Source organism: Leucoraja erinacea, chromosome 1 (genome assembly GCF_028641065.1).
Source record: "Leucoraja erinacea ecotype New England chromosome 1, Leri_hhj_1, whole genome shotgun sequence".
Lineage (NCBI taxonomy): Eukaryota > Metazoa > Chordata > Chondrichthyes > Rajiformes > Rajidae > Leucoraja > Leucoraja erinaceus.
In genome coordinates this window covers 74959131-74982089 of record NC_073377.1, presented here as the reverse complement: position 1 = coordinate 74982089, position 22959 = coordinate 74959131, and the positions used below count along the sequence as shown (strand labels likewise).

At 42.8% G+C, this 22959-nt stretch overlaps 1 protein-coding gene across 1 annotated transcript in view; it reads left to right on the top strand.

Moving 5' to 3' along the window:
* LOC129698654 (NACHT and WD repeat domain-containing protein 2) overlaps positions 1 to 22959 on the top strand; it is an 86665-nt gene that overhangs the window by 51179 nt on the left and 12527 nt on the right. Inside the window, exons 4-6 of the mRNA XM_055637793.1 lie at positions 16568 to 16771; positions 20969 to 21113; positions 22180 to 22769. Of these exons, the coding sequence (XP_055493768.1) occupies positions 16568 to 16771; positions 20969 to 21113; positions 22180 to 22769 (939 nt within the window). The remainder of the gene's footprint in view (positions 1 to 16567; positions 16772 to 20968; positions 21114 to 22179; positions 22770 to 22959) is intronic.

Below are 22959 nucleotides of genomic sequence, written 5' to 3'. Positions count from 1 at the left end.
AGGCGTGCAGAGATATAGTTCCCTGAAAGAAGCGCCGCAGGTAGATAGGGTGGCAAAGACGACTTTTGGCACATTGGCCTTCATCAGACCGGGAATTGAGTATAGAAGTTGGGATGTTCTGTTACAGTTGTACAAGATGTCGGTGAGGCTTCACTTGGAGTATTACGTTCAATTTAGGTCACCCTGCACGAAAAAGATACCATTAAACTGGAAACGGTGCAAGAGGATTTACGGGGATGGGTGCCAGTACTCAAGGGTCTTAGCTATAAGGAGACATTGGGCAGGCTAAGACTTTATTCCTTGGACCACATGAAGTTGAGGTATGATCTTATGGAGATATATAAAAGCATGAATGGAAGAAATGGTGTGTATTCCAAGATAGGGGAATCAAGAACTACAGGGAACTACCATAAGTTTAAGGTGACAGAGGCGAGATTTAATAGGAGCCTACAATAACAGAGCAACTTTTTCGCAAAGAGAGTGGGATGTATATGGAATGAATTGCCAGAGGAAGCAGGAACAATAACCATATTTAAAGACATTTGGACAACTACATGGATAGAAAGGATTTAGAGGGATATGGGCCAAATGAAGGTAAATGGAACAAACTGTGATGAGGCGTCTTGGTCGGCATGGACAAGTTGGGCCGAAGGGCCAGATTTTTTCTTGCATGACTCTATGCCTCTAACAGGCTGTCTAGAACAGTTAGCTCTCCCACCAAGATGGAGGGGGATCCTTCGACATGCTTACCACCTAAGGATGTCTCAGCTGGAGAGGAATTTAAGCTCTTTGGCAGCCCACATAAATACTTTCTGTACTCATAGCTACCCACAGCTTTCTATGCCTGCTTGTGTGCTGAGCACTACCTCCAACTAAACCCCACAAGCTGTTTTAGGCTTTATCACTGCAGTCACATCTAATATGACCCCCTCAGCCCTCACCCCATATAGGAGATATCTGCAGAGAAGGAATATAGTGCATCCGTGGACATGACCTGCAGTGTGGTGCTTTAGTGAGCAGGTGTTCTTTAAAGACTGCAGCCCTGATGTCAATTAGTGTGGTAATGAGGTAGTGCCTATGTGGAATTGCCTGACAACTCCAAGTACCAGTTCAGATGCTGGCACTGCAAGGACTAGCCATAAGCACCATTTTCACATGAGAAAACACTGGCACTAATAGGCTGTAATAAGGCCAGAGGACCAGAGAGGCTAATGTGTCAGCTCTCTGCAAGGCACATTCGCACATCAGTTTTGCTACAAACAGTTCAGATGAAGACCGTGTTAGTAGAATGTGTTGGAAAACTGCACATAGAAATGTTGTCCAGGTTGCAAGATCAACACAAAGGCACTGGAGTGACTCAGCTGGTCATGCAGCAGAAAAAGGATGGGTAACGTTTGGAACATTATCATCACATGTTCCGAGGTACAGTGACTTTTTTTGGAACCTATCTCCACCCATCCATTTTCTCTAGAGATTCTGCCTGACCTGCTGAGTTACACCAGCATTTTGTGTCCTTCTTTGGTATAAACCTGCATCTGCAGTTCCTTCCTACATATTTTGTGTGCTTGCAAGGACGAACAAGAAATATTTAAGGAATTAATCTCTAACCTATGGCAGGACTTTCTACGGAATCAGAGGCGCATCCATTCACATTGGGAACTGGTTGACACCTCAGTGACATTTGCACTCCCACAGTTGAAGGAGAAGATTTATGCTCGTACTGAGACATAGATCGAGACTGGTCAATGTGTGTGAGCCACAGTTCACTCAATCTTCTCCTATCAGCAACCCACTTGTGGTCACCCTGAAGTAGGCCGCTGTTGTCAGGCACGGGAATGACCAATCTGATGCACATTTCTTCCCATCGAGGCGCAGAGAGCTGCCATTACACAACCAGAAAAAGACACAAAGTGAAGGAGTAACTCAGCGTCCTGAGATAGTTGAATAGATTTGTGCCTTTTTTTAAAAAGCAGCATCTGCAGTTCCTTTTTTCTGTATTACAGAACCAAAGGCAGAGGTAGCGATGGTGTGACCTTTATTACACCACATGAGAGTGCCCTTTATATACCTGATCCCTAAGGAGTCATGCAGGTGTGCAATGCTTTCTCAGATTGCCAGCATGTTTGCTGTGGTTGTTGGTTCTCTGCTGTGCCTTCATAGATGTACCACCGGCACTGAACGTATACTGATGCCCTTCAACCATTGCGGTCTGGAGCAGTGTGTAGGCATCCGTCAGCGTCATCAACAAACAAGCCGCTGAAATGGAACAACGTTCCACCGTTCCGTCTGCCTCCAGAGCAGGAACACCACGGAGGGTGCTAGCAAAGGAACACCAAGCATAAACGCCGACCAATTGTTAGCTTCATTGCACTTTAATGATCTGAAAATGAATGTTCACTTAACTTTAACAGTGGGGCCGCCAGCAGCAGAACCCTAGAGGTGAGGAGCCCGGTCCCGAGAGGGAAGCCACCAAACCCGGCCCCTGCTCATACCGGAGGACTGGAGAGGAGGGTGGAGAGAGTCAAGATGGCTGCGACGTCACCAGGCGCAAAGAACAGGAGTCAGTAAGAGGAAGTGGGACCTGAAGAAGGGTCTCGATCCGAAACGTCACCCATTCCTTCTCTCCACAGATGCTGCCTGTCCCGCTGAGTTACTCATTTTGTGTCTATCTTGGTACCTTACCTTCCGTTGAATCTGAATGTCGGCTTCTGGAGGCCTCCCCTCTCTGGGCACAAAGGCTGAACGGTTGTGACACAAGGAGCAGACCGATATGAAGATCCAGACTGAGGCAACAACTGGAGGCCCTGCAGCAGCCTGGGGCTCAACTGGGTTTAGCTCCGTCACAAGAGACCAACTGCACAGACCAGACATGGTCTGCAGTAGGACAGAGTGGTGAAACATAGAAAAATAAATGCAGGAGTAGGCAATTCGGCCCTTTGAGCCAACACCGGCATTCAATATGATCATGGCTGATCATCCAAAATTAGTACCCCATTCCTGCTTTCTCCCCATATCCCATGATTCCGTTAGCCCCAAGAGCTACATCTAACTCTCTTGAAAACATCCAGCAAATTGGAGCAGTGATGGAGGACGCCTAAAGATTTGCTCGGCCAGGCTGACCCAGCAACACCGCCACCTGGACATCGGGCCTTTATGGCCAGTTGCACTTAAAGCAATTTGGACTTTGAAAATGGCGACAAAACCTGGCGACTTTTGTATATTGTGTCAGTGGACTATTTCTATATACCTCATGCTTAATCTACAGTAATATTTAATACAGTAATATTTTACTGAACTGAAAGCAAACTGCACCTGGACTTTCAGAAAGCATTTGATAAGGTCCCACATAGGAGATTAGTGGGCAGAATTAGGGCACATGGTATTGGGGGTAGAGTGCTGACATGGATAGAGAAGTGGTTGGCTGACAGGAAACAAAGAGTAGGGATTAACGGGTCCCTTTCAGAATGGCAGGCAGTGACTAGTGGGGTACCGCAAGGCTCGGTGCTGGGGCCGCAGCTATTTACAATGTACATCAATGATTTGGATGAAGGGAGTCAAAGTAACATTAGCAAATTTGTAGATGACACAAAGCTGGGTGGCAGTGTGAACTGTGAGGAGGATGCTATGAGAATGCAGGCTGACTTGGACAGGTTGGGGGAGTGGGCAGATGCATGGCAGATGAAGTTTAATGCAGATAAATGTGAGGTTATCCACTTTGGTAGCAAAAACAGGAAGGCAGATTACTATCTAAATGGCGTCAAGTTGGGAAAAGGGGAAGTACAACGGGATCTGGGGGTCCTTGTACATCAGTCTACGAAAGTAAGCATGCAGGTACAGCAGGCAGTGAAGAAAACGAAAGGCATATTGGCCTTTATAACAAGAGGAGTCGAATATAGGAGCAAAAGGGTCCTTCTACAGTTGTACAGAGCCCTAGTGAGACCACACCTGGAGTATTGTGTGCAGTTTTGGTCCGCTAATTTGAGAAAGTACATTCTTGCTATTGAGGGTGTGCAGCGTAGGTTTACAAGGTAATTCCCGGGATGGCGGGACTGTCATATGCTGAGAGAATGTAGCATTTGGGTTTGTACATTCTGAAGTTTAGAAGGATGAGAGGGTATCTCATTGAAACATATAAGATTGTTAAGGGTTTGGACACGCAAGAGGCAGGAAACATGTTGATGTTGGGGGAGTCCAGAACCAGGAGCCACAGTTTAAGAATAAGGAGTAAGCCATTTAGAATGGAGACGAGGAAACACTTTTTCTCACAGAGAGTGGTGAGTCTGTGGAATTCTCTGCCTCAGAGGGCGGTGGAGGCAGGTTCTCTGGATGTTTTCAAGAGAGAGCTAGATAGGGCTCTTAAACATAGCGGAGTCAGGGGTTATGGGGAGAAGGCAGGAACGGGGTACTGATTGGAGATGATCAGCCATGATCACATTGAATGGCCGTGCTGGCTCGAAGGCCCGAATGGCCTACCCTGCACCTATTGTCTATTGGAAGATGTGACGATAAAAGGCCATTGAACTTTTTTGTCTAATCAGGAGTAATCAATGGCCTCCATAATGCTGTGGTCTCAGCAAGCTGAGATATTTGCAATCTGGAGGAATGCAAGGATTCTAAAGTTTGGAGTAACAATGACCCCAACCACTTTGTGGAGACCCTTCCAAGGATGGATGCATCGTGCAGCTGTGTCTCCACAGAGTCAAATTTCTGTCTCCACTAATTTACTCTCTGGATTTGAATGCAAGCCCTTACTCTCTGGATATGAATGTGAGCTCACTTTCTCTAAGCTAACTGGGCTTGTCTGACCTGCTTGCAACACCTGTGCTATACCTCCAGTTCATGCAGTAGAAAGAGTAGAATCATCACCAAGGCACCGATGACAAAGAGGGCGTTTAGTCAGAGGGTAGTGAATCTGTAGAATTCATTGTCACACATGGCTGTGGAGACCTAGATAATGGATATTGTTAAGGCGGAGATTGACAGATTCTTGATTAGTATGGGTGTCAGGGGATATGGGGCAAATGAAGAGAATGGGGTTGAGAGGGAAAGATAGATCAGCCATGATTGAATAGCAGACTAGACCTGATGGGTTGAATGGCCTAATTCAGCTGTTAGAACCTATGAAGGTGGTAACTGAATAAATGACAATACACCTCGCTCAAACACTGCATATAAATAATTGGAAAGTGTTCTTTGATGAATAAACAAACAAAGTGAAGAATAGCACTTAAAATAGTGGAGCTGCAGTGAAAGCTGTGCAGGGAAAAATATGACCCAATTTCAGTGCCTAACACTCCAGATGAACGATTGGTGCTATTCCACACACTATGGTGTGCCGTACATGGGACTATTGGATTGAATTTCATGAACTTAATCACATCATACAGAATGACTGGCTTTCCACAACGCACATTCACAAACCTATAGACAAGTTTAAAAAAAAACCATGAATCAATGTCTTGACTTGTCTCTTTTAAGTCTTGCATTACAATTGAGTTTCTAGCACATTTCAGCAAGGGATTCGGCTTTTGCAAGCTTAGGAATAATTTAAATTCAGCCTACGCGGTACTGTATTTGCTTATATGAGATAAATTTCATCAAACAGCTTCTTACTGTGCAGTAATTGTTTCCTGTTTCAAGGTAGACAGACTGTACTGGTGGATGTTTGCACAGCATTTGATATTAAATCAATTTCAAGTCCAAGCTCAAGAGAGTTTATTGTCATGTGTCCCTGATAGGACAATGAAATTCTTGCTTTGCTTCAGCACAACAGAACATAGTAGGCATTGACTACAAAACAGATCAGTCTGTCCATATACCATTATATAAATATATACATACATGAATAAATAAACTGATGAAGTGCAAATAACAGATAATGGGCTATTAATGTTCAGAGTTTTGTCCGAGCCAAGTTTAATAGCCTGATGGCTGTGGGGAAGTAGCTATTCCTGAACCTGGTCGTTGCAGTCTTCAGGCTCCTGTACCTTCTACCTGAAGGTAGCAGGGAGATGAGTGTGGGGCCAGGATGAACATAGAAAACATAGAAAACATAGAAAACATAGAAATTAGGTGCAGGAGTAGGCCATTCGGCCCTTCGAGCCTGCACCGCCATTCAATATGATCATGGCTGATCATCCAACTCAGTATCCCGTACCTGCCTTCTCTCCATACCCCCTGATCCCCTTAGCCACAAGGGCCACATCTAACTCCCTCTTAAATATAGCCAGTGAACTGGCCTCAACTACCCTCTGTGGCAGAGAGTTCCAGAGATTCACCACTCTCTGTGTGAAAAAAGTTCACACAGTGATGGTGTGGGTCCTTGATGATACGGCCAGCCTTTTTGAGGCAGCGACTGTGATAGATCCCTTCGATGGAAGGGAGGTCAGAGCCAATGATGGACTGGGCTGTGTTTACTACTTTTTATAGTCTTTTCCTCTCCAGGGCGCTCAAGTTGCCGAACCAAGCCATGATGCAATTGGTCAGCATGTTCTCTACTGTGCACCTGTAGATGTTAGAGAGAGTCCTCCTTGACAAACCGACTCTCCGTAATCTTCTCAGGAAGTAGAGGCGCTGATGTGCTTTCTTAATAATGGCATTAGTGTTCTCGGACCAGAAAAGATCTTCAGAGATGTGCACGCCCAGGAATTTGAAGCTCTTGACACTTTCAACCATAAACGGGACTGTGGGTCCCAATCCTACTCCTTCCAAAGTCCACAATCAGTTCCTTGGTTTTGCTGGTGTTGAGGGCCAGGTTATTGTGTTGGCACCATATGGACAGTTGCTTGATCTCTCTTCTGTAATCTGACTCATCCCCATCAGTGATACGTCCCACAACAGTGGTGTCGTCAGCGAAATTGATGATGGAGTTTGCACATGGAGGCTTCGCAGTCATGAGTATAGAGTGAGTACAGCAGGGGGCTGAGCATGCAGCCTTGAGGTGCTTCCGTGCTGATTGTTATCGAGTCTGACACATTTCCACCAATAGGAACAGACTGTGGTCTGAGAATGAGGAAGTCGAGGATCCAATTGCAGAGGGATGCGCAGAGACCCAGTTCTGCGAGTTTGGTAACCAGCTTGGGGGGATGATTGTATTAAATGCCGAACTGTAATCAATGAATAACAGCCTGACATATGAGTTTTTGGTGCCCAAGTGGTCCAGAGCGGAATGGAGGGCCAGCGAGATCGCATCCACCGTTGATCTGAGTCTTTTCATTCAACTCCAGCACTGCTGGAGACTTTTAGCAGAAAGCTTGCCTAATGGTGTGGGCACCAAGGTGAGATGGCGGCAATTGTCACTCTCAATGTAATAAGATACACACCCCATTGTCCTTGTCTGTGAAATGTTGTTTTGGGCTAAATGTCACTATATTATAATCCAGTTTTATGTATAAAAAATTAAATGTAATATAAGTTAAAACTAATCCCATAACTTCAAACACTTTAACGTCATAACTCTATTGATTTTTGTCTTGAAAGTACTCAGCTACAGAGGAGAGGACTATAAAGTCACTACCCATTGGGTGAAGACATTTCTTCTCAACTCAGTCCAGAAAACCTCATAAATGTGCCCAAGGTACTGGGCCATCTTCAATCCACCATCACCATATAACCATATAACCATATAACAATTACAGCACGGAAACAGGCCATCTCGGCCCTACAAGTCCGTGCCGAACAACTTTTTTTCCCATAGTCCCACCTGCCTGCACTCATACCATAACCCTCCATTCCCTTCTCATCCATATGCCTATCCAATTTATTTTTAAATGATACCAATGAACTTGCCTCCACCACTTCCACTGGAAGCTCATTCCACACCACTACCACTCTCTGAGTAAAGAAGTTCCCCCTCATATAACCCCTAAACTTCTGTCCCTTAATTCTGAAGTCATGTCCTCTCGTTTGAATCTTCCCTATTCTCAAAGGGAAAAGCTTGTCCACATCAACTCTGTCTATCCCTCTCATCATTTTAAAGACCATCAATACCTTCATTGAATATCTTGCCTTTGCTTGTCAATGCTCAGGCTGAGTGAACATGGTATTGAATGGTCAGAGGCTGAAGCTTGAAGCATACCTATTTCCGAGGCTGGATCCACAACTGTACATTAACACATGGATGCCATCAATTGAAGGCTCAATTAACTACTCAAGCAAGCAGTCTCTATGGTGCAGATTTACTAGCCCGAGGGACCCAAGCCCGTACCACCTCAATCAACCATAGAATACTTCACACCAGTAGGGAGCAAGTCAGTGCACACTAGACTTGTGGACATGAGCTGTGTGATTGATTATTTCTCCTTGGCTTCCAGTTATGAAGTATTTAGCTCCACCTTGCATTCAGAGAGAAGTTACAACAGATGAACTGCTTGAGAAGGGAAGAGAAGGAGTGAGGTCACCTGAAATTGGAGAATGCAATGCACATGCCATCTGGTTGTAGATTACCCAAACGGAATATGAGGTTCTGTTCTTCAAGGTTCCATGAGGCCGCAATGGAGGAGGCTGAGGACAGACAGGTCTGTGTGGGAATGGGAATTGAAGTCTCCAACAACCAGGTGCTCCAGCAGACCCTTGCGGACAGAATGCAATTGTGCAGCAAAGTGGATCACCTAGTGTATGCTTGCTCTCCAGAGGAGACCACATCAAGAACACCGAGGGTGAAGGAGATGCATGTAAAACCTCCATCTCTCCTGGCAGGGCTGTTTAGGTTCTTGAATGAGGGAGGAGGTGCAGGAACAGGTGTTGCACCTCCGGTGGTTGCAGTAGCCAACCCAGGTAGCTATGTCATCCAAACCTTGATGCACATCGCAAAGAAAAGCCCACTCACTAAGTTTAACATTGGGACCTGGAAGTCCCACTTGACAAGTGAGGATACTATTATTTGAAATGGTAAATTTGCAATTGATAAATTAATATATTGATGGTATCAATTCTGTGCAGCTCTGAAACAAAATTGTACCTCAGAAATGTCTGCATGCCAGTATTTTTCTGGAGGACCTCCATCGTTAACATTGCTCACCTCTTGCTTAAAAAGTGATCCTACTCCCTCCTAGTTCTTTGAGATTCAAGTTTACTTATTTCCACAGCTTTGTGAGTCCTCAGGTGACTGAAATTCCTTTACAGGAGGCATAAACTTTGCCACAAGTGGGGCATGTAACGCTTGGAAGATTGTTAATTGAGACATTGGGAAATTCTTCCACTTTTAACATCTGGCCTCCTCATGGTCCCATTATGGAGACACAAGGTTTTCAATGCCTGCTTGGGGCACAAAACAAATTAAGATATCTATCTGCAAATGACAGTACAGCAAGCATTTTGCACTGGGAGATGGTAAATGTATAACTCAATGATAGCCACTCTATGGTCTCATTGCTCAAAAGTTCTGCCTGTTTAGGAAAGGGTAAATTGAAGCATCCTTCAAACATCTTTTAAACTGACCTCGCCCTGTATTCCCCACTTTCCTGACAAATAAATAGTTTTGCCAGCAGCATTCCTGTCCGTTAATTAAACCTTGCATCAGTGAACTCAACTCCCTGTTAGTTAATCTGCTGAATTAGTTTGTTAGCGCATAATGAATAATGTTCGCCTCAGCTCCTAGAGCATGAAGTTCATCACCAACTGAAGATTTCAGACAGCAGATTAAAAAGTGTCCTGAAACCAAGTGGGCAATTTTATTAATTGTCACATGTTTTTGATCCTGCATTTTGTGCTGGGATTTTGATTGTTACAGATTTCAGCTTATATAAAGATTTAATTTAATACTTGATTACGGAAGTCAGGTGTCACAGTCTAAATTTCTCCCTAGCCACAGTAACATCACGGACAAGCACCCCTTTAGTTTGTCAGACTTTGTGGTTTATGTATTAAACGATTCAATCTTTACTGGAATTTCAACAAGTAGAATGTCCTATCGAAGATCATGGATAATGTTGGGTGAGTCCAGAACCAGGGGCCACAGTCTTAGAATAAAGGGGAGGTCATTTACGAATGAGGTGCGAAAAAACTTTTTCACCCATGGAATTTATGGAATTCCCTGCCACAGAGGGCATTGGAGGCCAAATCACTGGATTGATTTAAGAGAGAGTTAGATAGAGCTCTAGGGGCTAGTGGAGTCAAGGGATATGGGGAGAAGGCAGGCACGGGTAATTGATATGGGACGATCAGCCATAATCACAATGAATGGCGGTGCTGGTTCGAAGGGCCAAATGGCCTCCTCCTGCACCTATTTTCTATGTTTCTATGTTTCTATCACATTTGGGTATTACCTGCCAAAACAATCAACCTTTCCTGATCCCTTCTATGTGCATCTGGTTTGATGGATAATAGCACCCCAACACCCCCTCCCCCCAGTTTCTGGAGACTCTCATTAGGCTAATCATTAAAACATGCATTTTAACTGCTCTCTTACATAGAAACATAGAAACACAGAAAATAGGTGCAGGAGTAGGCCATTCGGCCCTTCGAGCCTGCACCGCCATTCAATATGATCATGACTGATCATCCAACTCAGTATCCCATACCTGCCTTCTCTCCATACCCCCTGATCCCTTTAGCCACAAGGACCGCATCTAACTCCCTCTTAAATATAGCCAATGAACTGGCCTCAATTACCTTCTGCGGGGGAGAATTCCAGACATTCACCACTCTCCGTGTGAAAAAAGTTTTCCTCTTCTCGGTCCTAAAAGATTTCCCCTTTATCCTTAAACTGTGACCCCTTGTTCTGGACTTCCCCAACATCGGGAACAATCTTTCTGCATCTAGCCTGTCCAACCCCTTAAGAATTTTGTAAGTTTCTATAAGATCCCCCCTCAATCTGCTAAATTCTAGCGAGTACAAACCAAGTCTATCCAGTCTTTATTCATATGAAAGTCCTGACATCCCAGGAATCAGTCTGGTGAACCTTCTCTGTACTCCCTCTATGGCAAGAATGTCTTTCCTCAGATTAGACCAAAACTGTACGCAATACTCCAGGTGTGGTCTCACCAGGACCCTGTACAACTGCAGTAGAACCTCCCTGCTCCTATACTCAAATCCTTTTGCTATGAATGCTAACATACCATTCGCCTTCTTCACTGCCTGCTGCACCTGCATGCCTACTTTTGATGACTGGTGTACCGTGACATCCAGGTACATCTCCCCCTTTCCTAATCGGCCACCATTCAGATAATAATCTACTTTCCTGTTTTTGCCACCAAAGTGGATAACCTCACATTTATCCACATTTATCCACATTACCATGCAATTGAATCTATATATCTTGAGGACCAACAGAAGAATGGTATTAATTAGAAAGGATTCAGTGTATCAATGCAAGGGTCTGCTTAGACTCCCACCTAGTGGTTTGTTTGTAGGTTGTCTTTATTTATAGTACATTCAGAAAGTATTCAGACCCCTTCACTTTTTCCACATATTGTTACGTTTCAACCTTATTCTAAAATGGATTAGATTCTTTTTTTTTTATCATCACTCTGCACACAACACCCCATAATAAAAAAGCAAAAGCAGGTGTTTCGTAATATTTGCAAAGTAATTGAAAAGAAATAACTGAAATATCACATTTATATAAGTATTCAGACCTTTTATTCAGTACTTTGTTGAGGCACCTTTGGCAGTGATTACAGCCTCATGTCTTCTTGGGTATGGCCTGTATTCGGGTAATTTGGGTAAGCTTGGCACACCTGTATTTGGGTCATTTCTCCCATTCTTCTCTGTAGATATAGACAATAGATGCAGGAGTAGGCCATTTAGCCCTTTGAGCCAGCACCACTATTCAATGTGATCATGGCTGATCATCCACAATCGGTACCCCGTTCTTGCCTTCTCCCCATATCCCCTGACTCCTCTCAAGCTCTGTCAGGTTGAATGAAGACAGAATGAAGAAGTTAGCAGCCTATCTGGCCCTGGGGATTTATCAGTCTTTAATCCATTCAATTTACTTAACACCACTTCTCAGCTAACCTGGATTTCACTCAGTTCCTCCATCTCATTTTGTATAAGTTTGTATACTAATCTCTTATGTGGGACCTTGTCGAAAGCCTTCTGAAAGTCCAGATATAACACATCCACTGGTTCTCCCTTATCCACTCTACTAGTTACATCCTCGAAAAATTCTATAAGGAACTATTCCAGAATCTAAAGAGTTTTGAAAAATTATTACTAATGCATCCACTATTTCTGGGGCTACTTCCTTAAGTACTCTGGGATGGAGCCTATCTGGCCCTGGGGATTTATCGGCCTTTAATCCATTCAATTTACCTAACACCATTTCCCGGCTAACCTGGATTTCACTCAGTTTCACCATTTCATTTGACCCCCAGTCCCCTGCTATTTCCAGCAGATTATTTATGTCTTCCTTAGTGAAGACAGAACCAAAGTAGTTATTCAATTGGTCTGCCATGTCCTTGTTTCCCATGATCAATTCACCTGTTTCTGACTGCAAGGGACCTACATTTGTTTTAACTAATCTTTTTCTCTTCACATATCTATAAAAACATTTGCAGTCAGGTTTTATGTTCCCTGCCAGTTTTCTTTCATAATCTATTTTCCCTTTCGTAATTAAGCCCTTTGTCCTCTTCTGCTGGACTCTGAATTTCTCCCAGTCCTCTGGCAGGCTGCTTTTTCTGGCTAATTTGTATGCTAATGTATATAAAAGAAAGCTAACAAACCAATGAAGAAACCATAATTGTTGGTATAATTTTCAATAGCACTCATCACCTGTTAGTCCTCTGGTTTAGTTGTGAACAGGTGTGTTGTTTTGTGGATCGCTGAAAGAAATTACCTGTTAAATTGAATGTGATTATTAACAATCGAGAACAGCTTTTATAAAGCGTGGATTGCTACATTATTATATGCATACCATTCAGTTTCTGGAAGGTTAGTTTACCACCAGTCACGGGTGATGTTTCTGGTCGGGACTCTTCTTCAGACTTCAACCACTAGAGCTGCTACCTCACTGTGCCAAAGACCCTGGTTCAATCCTGACATCGGGTGCCATCTGTGTGGAGTTTGCCCATTCTCCCTCTAACCATGTAGGTTTCCTCCTGTTCGAACAAGGGTCCTGACCCGAAACGTCACCCATCCTTTAACTCCAGAGAAGCTGCCTGATCATCTGAGTTACTGCAGCACTTTGTCTCTACCTTTGATATATACCTGCATCTGCTGTTCCTTCATGCACACTCGTAGAATCATATAATGGTTGTAACACTGAATGAGGCCATTCAGCATGTGGAGTCTACAAAGATTGTGAGGAAGGCAAATGTAAGTGGGCAGCAAGGTGGTCTAATTCTTTTCAGAGTATGAGCTAGCTGACCATGCATGCGGCCACGACCCCGCAGTGCGCGCAGATGGGAACTGATTGCAAAATACATGTTTCACAAAACATGGGGGGGGGGGGTGGATCGTCCCCCACCTCTGAAAACATGGAGGGGACCCGTCCCCCCTGGGATTTCCACCCCCTGACAGGATGCACCTAAGCTTAATTTTGAGTGTCATAGCAAAAAGTCTGAATACTTATGTAAATGCGATATTTCAGTTATTTCTTTTTAATTACTTTGCAAAAATTTCTAAACAACTGTTTTTGCTTCTTCATTCTGGGGTATTGTATGTAGATTGATGGAAAAAAAAAGAATTTAATCCATTTTAAAATAAGGCTGAAACGTAACAAAATGTGGAAAAAGTGAAGGGGTCTGAATACTTATTAATGCACTATATCTGAAGAAGGATCTCGACCCGAAACGTCACCCATTCCTTCTCTTCAGAGATGCTGCCTGATCCACTGAGTTACTCCAGCTTTTTGTGTCTCTCTTTGGTTTAAACCAGCATCTGCATTTCCTTCCTGCACATTTTATTTATCTGAAGCAAGGTCATCCACTGCAAATGGCTTTGCGTAAACATTTCTAGATTGCAGAACCAAATCCTCAACATATTCCAAATTCCTGCATATCGAAGGAACACATTTTCAACTATTTAGCCTGAATCATGCACTTTTATCAGAAGAAAAGCAAAACCACAAATCCAACATATTAGTTTAGTTTAATTTCTACAGCGTGGAAACAAGCCCTTTGGCCCAACAAGTTTACGTTGAGTAACAATCACCCATACACTAGTACTATCCTACATACCAGATTCAGATTCAATCTTTATTGTCATTGTGCAGTGTACAGTACAGAGACAACAAAATGCAGTTAGCATCTCCCCAGAAGAGCGAACATAGAATAAAGAGCAATACAAGGGACAATTTATAATTAACCTACAAACCTGCACATCCTTGGGATGTTTTAGGAAACCCGAGCACTCAGGAAAACCCATGTGATCACAGGAAGAACGTACAAACTCCGTACAGACAGCACCTGTAGTTAGGATCAACCTGGGTCTCTGGTGCTGTAAGGCAGCAACTCTACCACTCGGCCACCGTGCCGCCCAAATTATTCATGGAATGAATTATTGAATCATTTTATTATATGAGTATTAGCTCAGAATACTTTGCTCAATGTGAAAACAGGATACTATACTGGAGCAGTTTGCAATGTATCCAAAGGCAGATAACGACAAATTACCTTTCAAATCGTCACAGGTTGAGTTAGGTTGTTTATTAGCTAAATTGATTGTGGTATTGAGGGCAAGAAAATAATTGGGCCAACTGGCCAGCACGGTTTTCTGGCTTTTCATCAGATTGCACACAGTTTCTGCTTACTAGCGCTACTGACCAGGGCCCAGCCTCAGGGTCACGACTAGAATATGCCTGCGTGCAGCAGATATTTTGTGTTGCTGATGGTGCATTTTGGAGCAAAACGCCCCCTGGGATGTTTTCCTGCGTTTAGAAAGGATGCTGGTTTACAGCGAAGATAGACGCAAAGTGCTGGAGTAACTCAGCGGGTCAGGCAGCATCTCTGGAGAAAAAAGATGGGTGACGTTTTGGTCTGTTTTCCTGTGTTACAGGTGCTCTACAGTGGTAAGACGTTAGTTTCACTGCCTGTCTACACCAGCGCTGTGTGACCAGCAGAGGCAAACAAAGTGTTTTTTTTTTAAGTTTTAAGCTTTGATCACTTGCAATCATCATTTCAACTGCGTCCCTGGGTTTCCTACACACAGCTTTCTTTGGCTCAAATCATCTGAAATTTGTTTAGGACTAAGTTGCTTTTGCAGCTTCCTGTAATGTACTTGACCAACAAGCTGCACACTCAGGGTTTCGGCCCGAAACGTTGCCTATTTCCTTCGCTCCATAGATGCTGCTGCACCCGCTGAGTTTCTCCAGCTTTTCTGTGTAAGCTGCACACTCATTCCATCTGCCAGGAAATGTCAGCAGTGACACCTGGTGGCAGGGCCGGCAGAGTGGTGCCCCAACAATGGCTCCTCCACAGCCCCATCACCTACTTCCCTTCCCAACCCACAAGAGAAGGCTCGGGACCACAGTGTGTAGGAAGGAACTGCAGATGCTGGTTTACATCAAAGCACAAATGCTGGAGTAACTCAGCTGGTCGAGAGATGCTGCCTGATCCGCTGAGTTACTCCAGCATTTTGCTTTGGGACCACAGTGTTGGAATGAACCCTTTCTGACAATAGATATAAACAGGAATGCATATGTCAAAATTCATCCTCTGCTTTACACGCTAGATGCATGATAGATCAATTTATTGTCGCCCACTTAAATTTTGAATTACGATGCATGCTTGGCGTATATGACGGATATTGCTCTCTGTAGATAGTGTACTGGGAATCCCTTTCCATACTTCCTGCTCCACCTTTAGGATATTTTTTGTTGGTTGGGCAGGGGCTGAGTTGGTTTTATTTCCTTAACGATTTTTTTCTGGCAGTCATTGTGTTATCAGTGTCAATTTTACTTATATCTGTCCCCAGTGGACAATAAGGACCAAAAGGCAGCTGAACCAAGGGTAAATAGCTTCCACTGCCATTTAAATTGCATTCCCGTAAACTGTAAATGCCTTAAGTAAGTTTGTTGTGTCAGTGCCATGCCAGCTAAATTTACTGGTAGTGCAGATAAGGAGAGCAGGCTTGGAAATTCCTATCTGGATAATACTGATTTAGCAATAATGGCTGTAGATTCAAAGCATAGTCTGAGCAGACGTGCACACAGGTTAGTAAGACTTTGGTTGACCTCAAAGAAGATCTCAAGATAAGTCAGCAGAAAACCATTCTATCCCAAAAGTTCATTACATGCACAATCAATGACGAAGAAAACTCGATTTCTGTAGATCTGCAAAGAATCATTACATTTGACAGCACCTCAGAAGTGGAAGTGGTGGCATCTATCACACCTGCTACCCCCCCCCCCCCCCCCCCCCCCCCAGGTGTATTCTGTATTCACCTCCAGAAAACCTTTGCCATCAAAGGGCAACATTAAGCTTGATCAATTGCCCGTTTAGAATTACTGACATTGGTATTTCACCCCTGACGCCACTGCGTTCTGGCCCGATGAATGCTGTAATGAGCTGACTGTGGGAAATAATGAATCCACCCCTATGAAGTGAGATGTGATCTTGGCAATTGTTCAGCTGGGCTAGTCTAGCTCCAGCTTCAATAATGCGCTGTCCTCTTTGTGGTTTCACAGGGACTATTTGGAGAAAAGTATGGCAGCGCTCGCATCCCCGGGGAGGTTGAGACTTCTGAATTTGAGATGATTTTGGATGCTGCTGTGGAGGCACAGCTGGAGACAAAAGTCTTGGAGGAGTGGTACTGCAGAGATGAAAACTCCGTCCCACCAACATACTACCTCAAACCAAAGTCTGAAATGCTGAAAAATTCACAGAATGTGGTAAAGTTCTTAAACGTTCCAAATGCTTTCATTGTGCTTTTTTCATTGGGCTGTGAATAATTTTGAATATCTTCAAAACTTCTTCATGTGCTCTTCACAGGTTTCTGTAATGTATGACTTACGTATCATTTATTGTTTAGGAGATGTGGCGATGGATGTATCAATTAAAATATTCTGCTGATAACAATGTTATAGTTTCTCTGAGCTCTACATTAACCTGGTCCGAGGCATAATGACTTGGGTATTACGCACATGATATGGTCATAGAGTCATGCGGCACAGAAACAGGCCCTTTGGCACGACTTGCTCATGCCAACTAAGATGCCCATTATATCCTAGATGCAAGATGCCTCCATCTAGGTCATTTGCCCATGTTTGGACCCTATCCCTCTAAACCTTTCCTGTGCATGAACCTGTCCAAATGTCTTTTAAATCTTGTTATAGTACCTGCCTCAACTACAGGGTCTGTCCCACTTAAGTGTTATTTGTGCGTCATTTACGCGACATCATTTACACGTCATGATGCACGATGTGTGCGTAAAGCACGCATGGCGTGCATTTACGGGCGTATGGTGCGTGGTGAGATGTGGTGGCGTAGGCAATGATGCGCGGTAGCGCGCGGCGCCCCAGGATTTTGGGATTCTCAAAGTGGGACAGGCCCTTACCTATTGCCATATACCCACCACCCTCTGCATGAAAAAAAAAGCTGCCCCTTAGGTTTCTATTAAATCTTTCCCCTCTAACCTTAAACCAATGTCCTCTGGATCTTGATTCACCAACTCTTGGTAAAAGACCTTATCTATTCCCCTCATGATTTTGGACACCTCTATAAGATCACCCATCAGTCTCCTTTATTCAAGGAATAAAGTCTTAGCCTTCAACCACTCCCTATAGCTCAGGCTCTCAAATCCTGGCAACATCCTCGTAAAATCCAAACATTGGGTGAGAAACATGATCCAGGTTGACAAGGATCAAAGGTTTACAGGTATAATGGCACATAAATGTGTGCGATAACACAATGGTTGTATACAGAACAGGTAACTCAGAAATCTGAGCTGGAGATGTGAATTCAAATCCTACAAAACCAGTTGGCAATTTTATATTCAGTTCAATAAACCTGGAATATAAACCAGTAATCACCTCTCGTAGACAGTCTCTTGGGGTAGATGATGGCTTGGTTCCATTGTGGTTCCATTGTGGTTCTGAGGTGGTCAATGTGAGGCCTGCAGGAGATGCTTGATTAGTGTGGTAGGTGGGTACATCCGAGATGGGACACTCCTTCCATTATTTATGTCAGGTGTCTGGGTACTCATGGTAAATTGACATTAGATTCTCAGTGTTTCTGTGAACAGAAATCAGCCAGGCATTTCCCTAAGTTGGTGAAATATTATAATTTTCATGAAAGTTAGGAAAATATCCTTGAATCGTAATCTCTTGATGCGATGAGAACAAAGTGCCTGTTCCAGGAGTAAAACACAGCGTGTCAGGCATCATCTGTGGAAGGAGAGAAAATAAGATAGTCTCCGTAGCACAGATGGTGGAGCAGCACAATGGGCAGAACAATGCAAATGTCAGAGATAGGATGGAACGATCTATCTATTAAATGCAGCAGAGCTCCCTTGTCCATTTAATGTGCTTCTGATGTGAAGTCTGGGTGATTTGCGGTCTGGCCAATAGAGGGTGGTATAGCAGTGGAGTTGCTGCCTTGCAGCACCAGAGACCTGGGTTTGATCCTGACTACGGGTGATTGTCTGTACGTAGTTTGTACATTCTCCCCGTCGTCTGCGCGGGTTTTCTCCGACACCTTCCAGTTTCTACCACACCAAAGACGTACAGGTTTGTATGTTAATTGGCTTGGTATAAATGTAAATTGTCCCTTTGGGTGCGGGATCGTGTTAATGTGCGGGGATTGCTGGTCGGTGCAGACCCGATGAGTCGAAGGGCATGTTTCCGCGCAGTTCTAAACAAAACTAAACTAAACTAAACTGGGCCTTGGCCAGTAAGACAGGTAATAAAAATGAAAGAAAAAATAGAGGAATGGCAAACAAAAGTTAGTTCTGAAATAAATAGAAAGAAAATGTAAGCTAGCGGAAGTTGGAGAATTCAGCGTTGACTCCTGCAGTCTTAACTTTCCTCTTAATTGACCTAGAAAAACACATGGTACAGTCATAAAGTTGAATCAATATGTAAACTGTTTCTTCGACCCAACTCATCCACAACAACCAAAGTGCCTGAGCTGGTCCCATTTGCCTGTCTTTGCCCCATATCTCTCTAAACCATTCCCTTCCATGTACCTGTCCAGATGTCTTTTAAAAATTGTACCTGTACCCACCTCTACCATTTCCTATGGCAGCTCGTTCCACAATGTGAAAAAGTTGCCCTTTAGATCCCTTGAATTCTTTCCCCTCTCATCTTATATTAAACTTTAAAAATGCCCAGAATTTGCTGATCAATGAATGCGGTAGGTGATCTACCACTCTACAAGCTATGGGGGAAGGTGGACAAATGACGTTAGTTCCCTTCCGCTAAATAAGAGAATTATCTTATTTAGCGGAAGGGAACAAACATAATTTGTCCATGTTTGCTACCGATACAAAATCAGGAGTGTAATGTGTTGTGGCTTCAACAGTTGAGTGGGCAAGAACATGGCACATGCAATATACTGTGAAACATATGATTGTATAGACTTTGGTGCAAAATATTAAAAAACAGAGTATTTTTAGATATATTTTGAAAACCTGGATAATGTTGATGTTCTTAAGGTCATATATGTCCTTGTACATAAGTCACAAAGCCGACATCCAAGTGCAGCAAGCATTAAGAAAGGAAAATGGTAGGATTTTAATACAAGAGTAAAGATATCTAACTGTATTTAGTGTGTACAGTGTTGGTCTCTATATCTAACAATGTATATGTTTGCCATTGAGTTCAATGAGGTTCAATTGACAACAAATAAATTGTATTGTATTGTATTGTATTGAGGGGGTTCAGTGACCAATAAACTGGTTACAGGTTTGTCATATGGGGAAAGATGGAGTTTATAGACCTCTATACTATAGAATTTAGACAAATAAAGAGAGATCTTGTTGAAACCTACCAAATTCATACAGGCCACAACAGCCTGGATGCTGCAAAGACATTTTATACACCTCTATAAGATCACTCCTCAATCTCCTATGCTCCAAGGAATTACTTTTTAGCCTGCCCAACCTCACCCTGTTACTCACTCCCTTGAGTCCTTGCAATACCATTGTAAATCTTTGCTGCATGCTTTCCACCTTCATAGCATATTTCCTTTATCAGCATGACCAGAATTGAACACAATACTCCCAAGTGCCGCCTAAACAATGTCTTATACAACTGCAACATAACATCTCAACTTCCCTGCCCTGAATGATGAAGGCCAGCTTGCAAAAGTCTCCTTCGCCACCCTGTCCACCTGTGACACCACTTTCACGGAAATAGGTGCTTGTTCTTCCAAGGTCCCTCTGTTCAAAACACACCTCATAACCCCATTGTTTACCTTGAAACTCCTACCCTGCTTCAACGCTTTGCACTTATCTGATTTAAACTCCATTTACTACATTTGGCCAGCTTGATAAAGACCCCTCCTGACAACCATCATCATGGTCTACAAAATCACTTATTTCAGTGTCATCTGCAAAAGTACTAACCAGACCTTGTACATCCTCATCCAAATTGTTGATAAAGGTGATAAAAAAAATAATGGGCTGAGCCCCGAGGCAGCTGTTAGCCACAGGCTCCACTCTGAAAGAAAAACTTTCTTCATTACCCTCTACTTCCTATCATGAGCCCAATTAGCTCTCCCGGGATACCGTGCAATCCCATCTTTCAAAGCAGTTTACCATGCAGAACCTTAAAGTCCATATAGACTATGTTTACCACCTGCCCTAATCGACCTTCTTGATTACATCTTCAAAAAACTCAAATCAATTTTGGGAGGCAAAATACTCTATATCAAATTTCCCGATCCACGGAAATTATCTCTACTGGGTAAAAATAGATTTTTAAGAGCGTAGTGCCTAAAAAAACTTGCTACACAGTCCAATTTAATAACTTAAATCTAAATAAATATATCCACACCCCACATTCCACCCGATGTTGTCCAAGGGACTTAGAGATTTGTGACAATTTTGAATGAGATTGATTTGATATCTCTTACTTTGTGTTATGTAGACAGATATAACTATAAATTCCCCCAACCCCAAGAAATGGAAGGAAATATCAGAGGACATCAAGAAAGTTTTTAAAACTGCAGTAAACTTACTGCAAGAGCGAGGAACTATGGAGAGTTCCAAAGCCAAGAAGTATCTTTGTTCAGGTAAGAACTTGCATTTATTTACTACATAGTTCAGCAATGAAAATGAAATCAGTTCCATTGTGGCTAGAATGGTATTTTATAGAATACCAGTAGTAATGAGAAATATCATGACAATGTCAGTGCAACTCAAATAAATTAGTGCAGTGACAGATTTGCCACTCAGCCAAACGCATATCAAAACCAGTGGGAAAGTTATTAGGACCAACAATATTTGGAAGGCATCCAGTTCCAAAAAAACAGTTATGTAATATTCCTAGAGGATTAGTTTGAAGGTCCATGACTGAGGTAAAATTAGCTTGGTTGTGCAAAGGTTCAAAATATTTTCCCTCTGTTTCTCTCATTCTCACAGAATCTGAGAATCTTAAGATTAAGGGGGGCCTTTTGACTTTTCATGTCTATGCTAGCAGTTTGAAATAACTGCCTAATTAATCCCATTTCTCTTTCCTCTCATAAATCAGCAAATTATTCCCCTACAAGAATTTCCACTCAGCAAGACCATTGCAAAATGTAACTTTGTTTTACCTGCACATTGATACTGTCATGTAACATTTTTGGTCGCTATTGCTAATAATAATTTCCAATGTGGTGTCTTACTAAATATTGGAGAAAATATTCACTAACGTTTACAGAAGAAGGGAGGAAAACATTGGTGATTTTATCGGAGTGAAGTTCTTCAGCCATTTCACCATACATTTGACATTTGACCCTTTATTTACTGAAGCGTCATTAGGTTTGTTTCTAGGCTCGCTGAGATGGTGGATGCCAATTATACAAGGAAAAGAAATGCCCAACTAATTCTGCTCAGTGAAAACCATTACTGCTTATTTTCCTTCTTTGATTTGCTTTGTTATTAAATCAGAACTGACAGTCCAATGGATAATAATGTCCTTTCCGTTTAATAGAGGGTCTAGTACAGAACCAACCGTGTCAGGCTTTCTATGAGCTTCTAAAGATCTCTTTAGGCAAGAGTCTTTTAAATGTTGTTAAAGTTCATTTTGACAAATATCTTGACTTGCTGTGACCCCTTACTCAAAAGGTAATGAGATGTTGGTTTCTTTACATGAAGCAATTGAAGATGAGTTTGAGTTTGCCCTGGGAAACCAAACGCCAGCATTTCTAAAGAAGTGTGTGTGTTATATCAGGAAAATCGCAAACATTGACCGTCACGTGAAGAATCCAGAAATGGGCCGGTACATGGACATCATAGAGGTAAATGGAAAACTTATACGAGACCCCATTGCGATTGAAAAGCTTGTGAAACTGAGGGACGAGTTTATTCCTACGATTGTTGCCTCTTCCAACCTGAGAGTATACACGTCCATTACCCATTGCGATATGAAGCTTGGATATTCAGAGAATGTAGAAAACCACTATGTTGAAGGCCTTTGTAAGCAGTTCTATGATGATATGATTGACATTATTCAATCTATAGTTCAACAGAACTTTGACATTGAATCTGATGCACTTTATGATGAAGTTCTGCAGCACTTGTCCCTTTGTAAAATGAATGCCTCTTTCTACCAATATGAATGTGAAGCCTTGGACCTCATCCAGAAGTATATACTGCCTTGCAAATCAGCACAGGTGAACCCACTTGTGGTATATGGTGGGCCATGCACAGGCAAAACACTTCTACTGGCAAAGGTGGCACAACAGGTAATAATAGCCTATATTTTGTTGTATAATGTCTGATGCTTTTATTGGATCCATCAGTCTATTTGCATTATCCTTGTAAATCTGTGTTGTTGTTGTCTCATATTAAATAAACAGTTAAGTAAATTGGGAATTAAAAATAACCCACCTTCAGGTAGCAGATGTTATTTTAACATCAGTTTACTAGATGGGT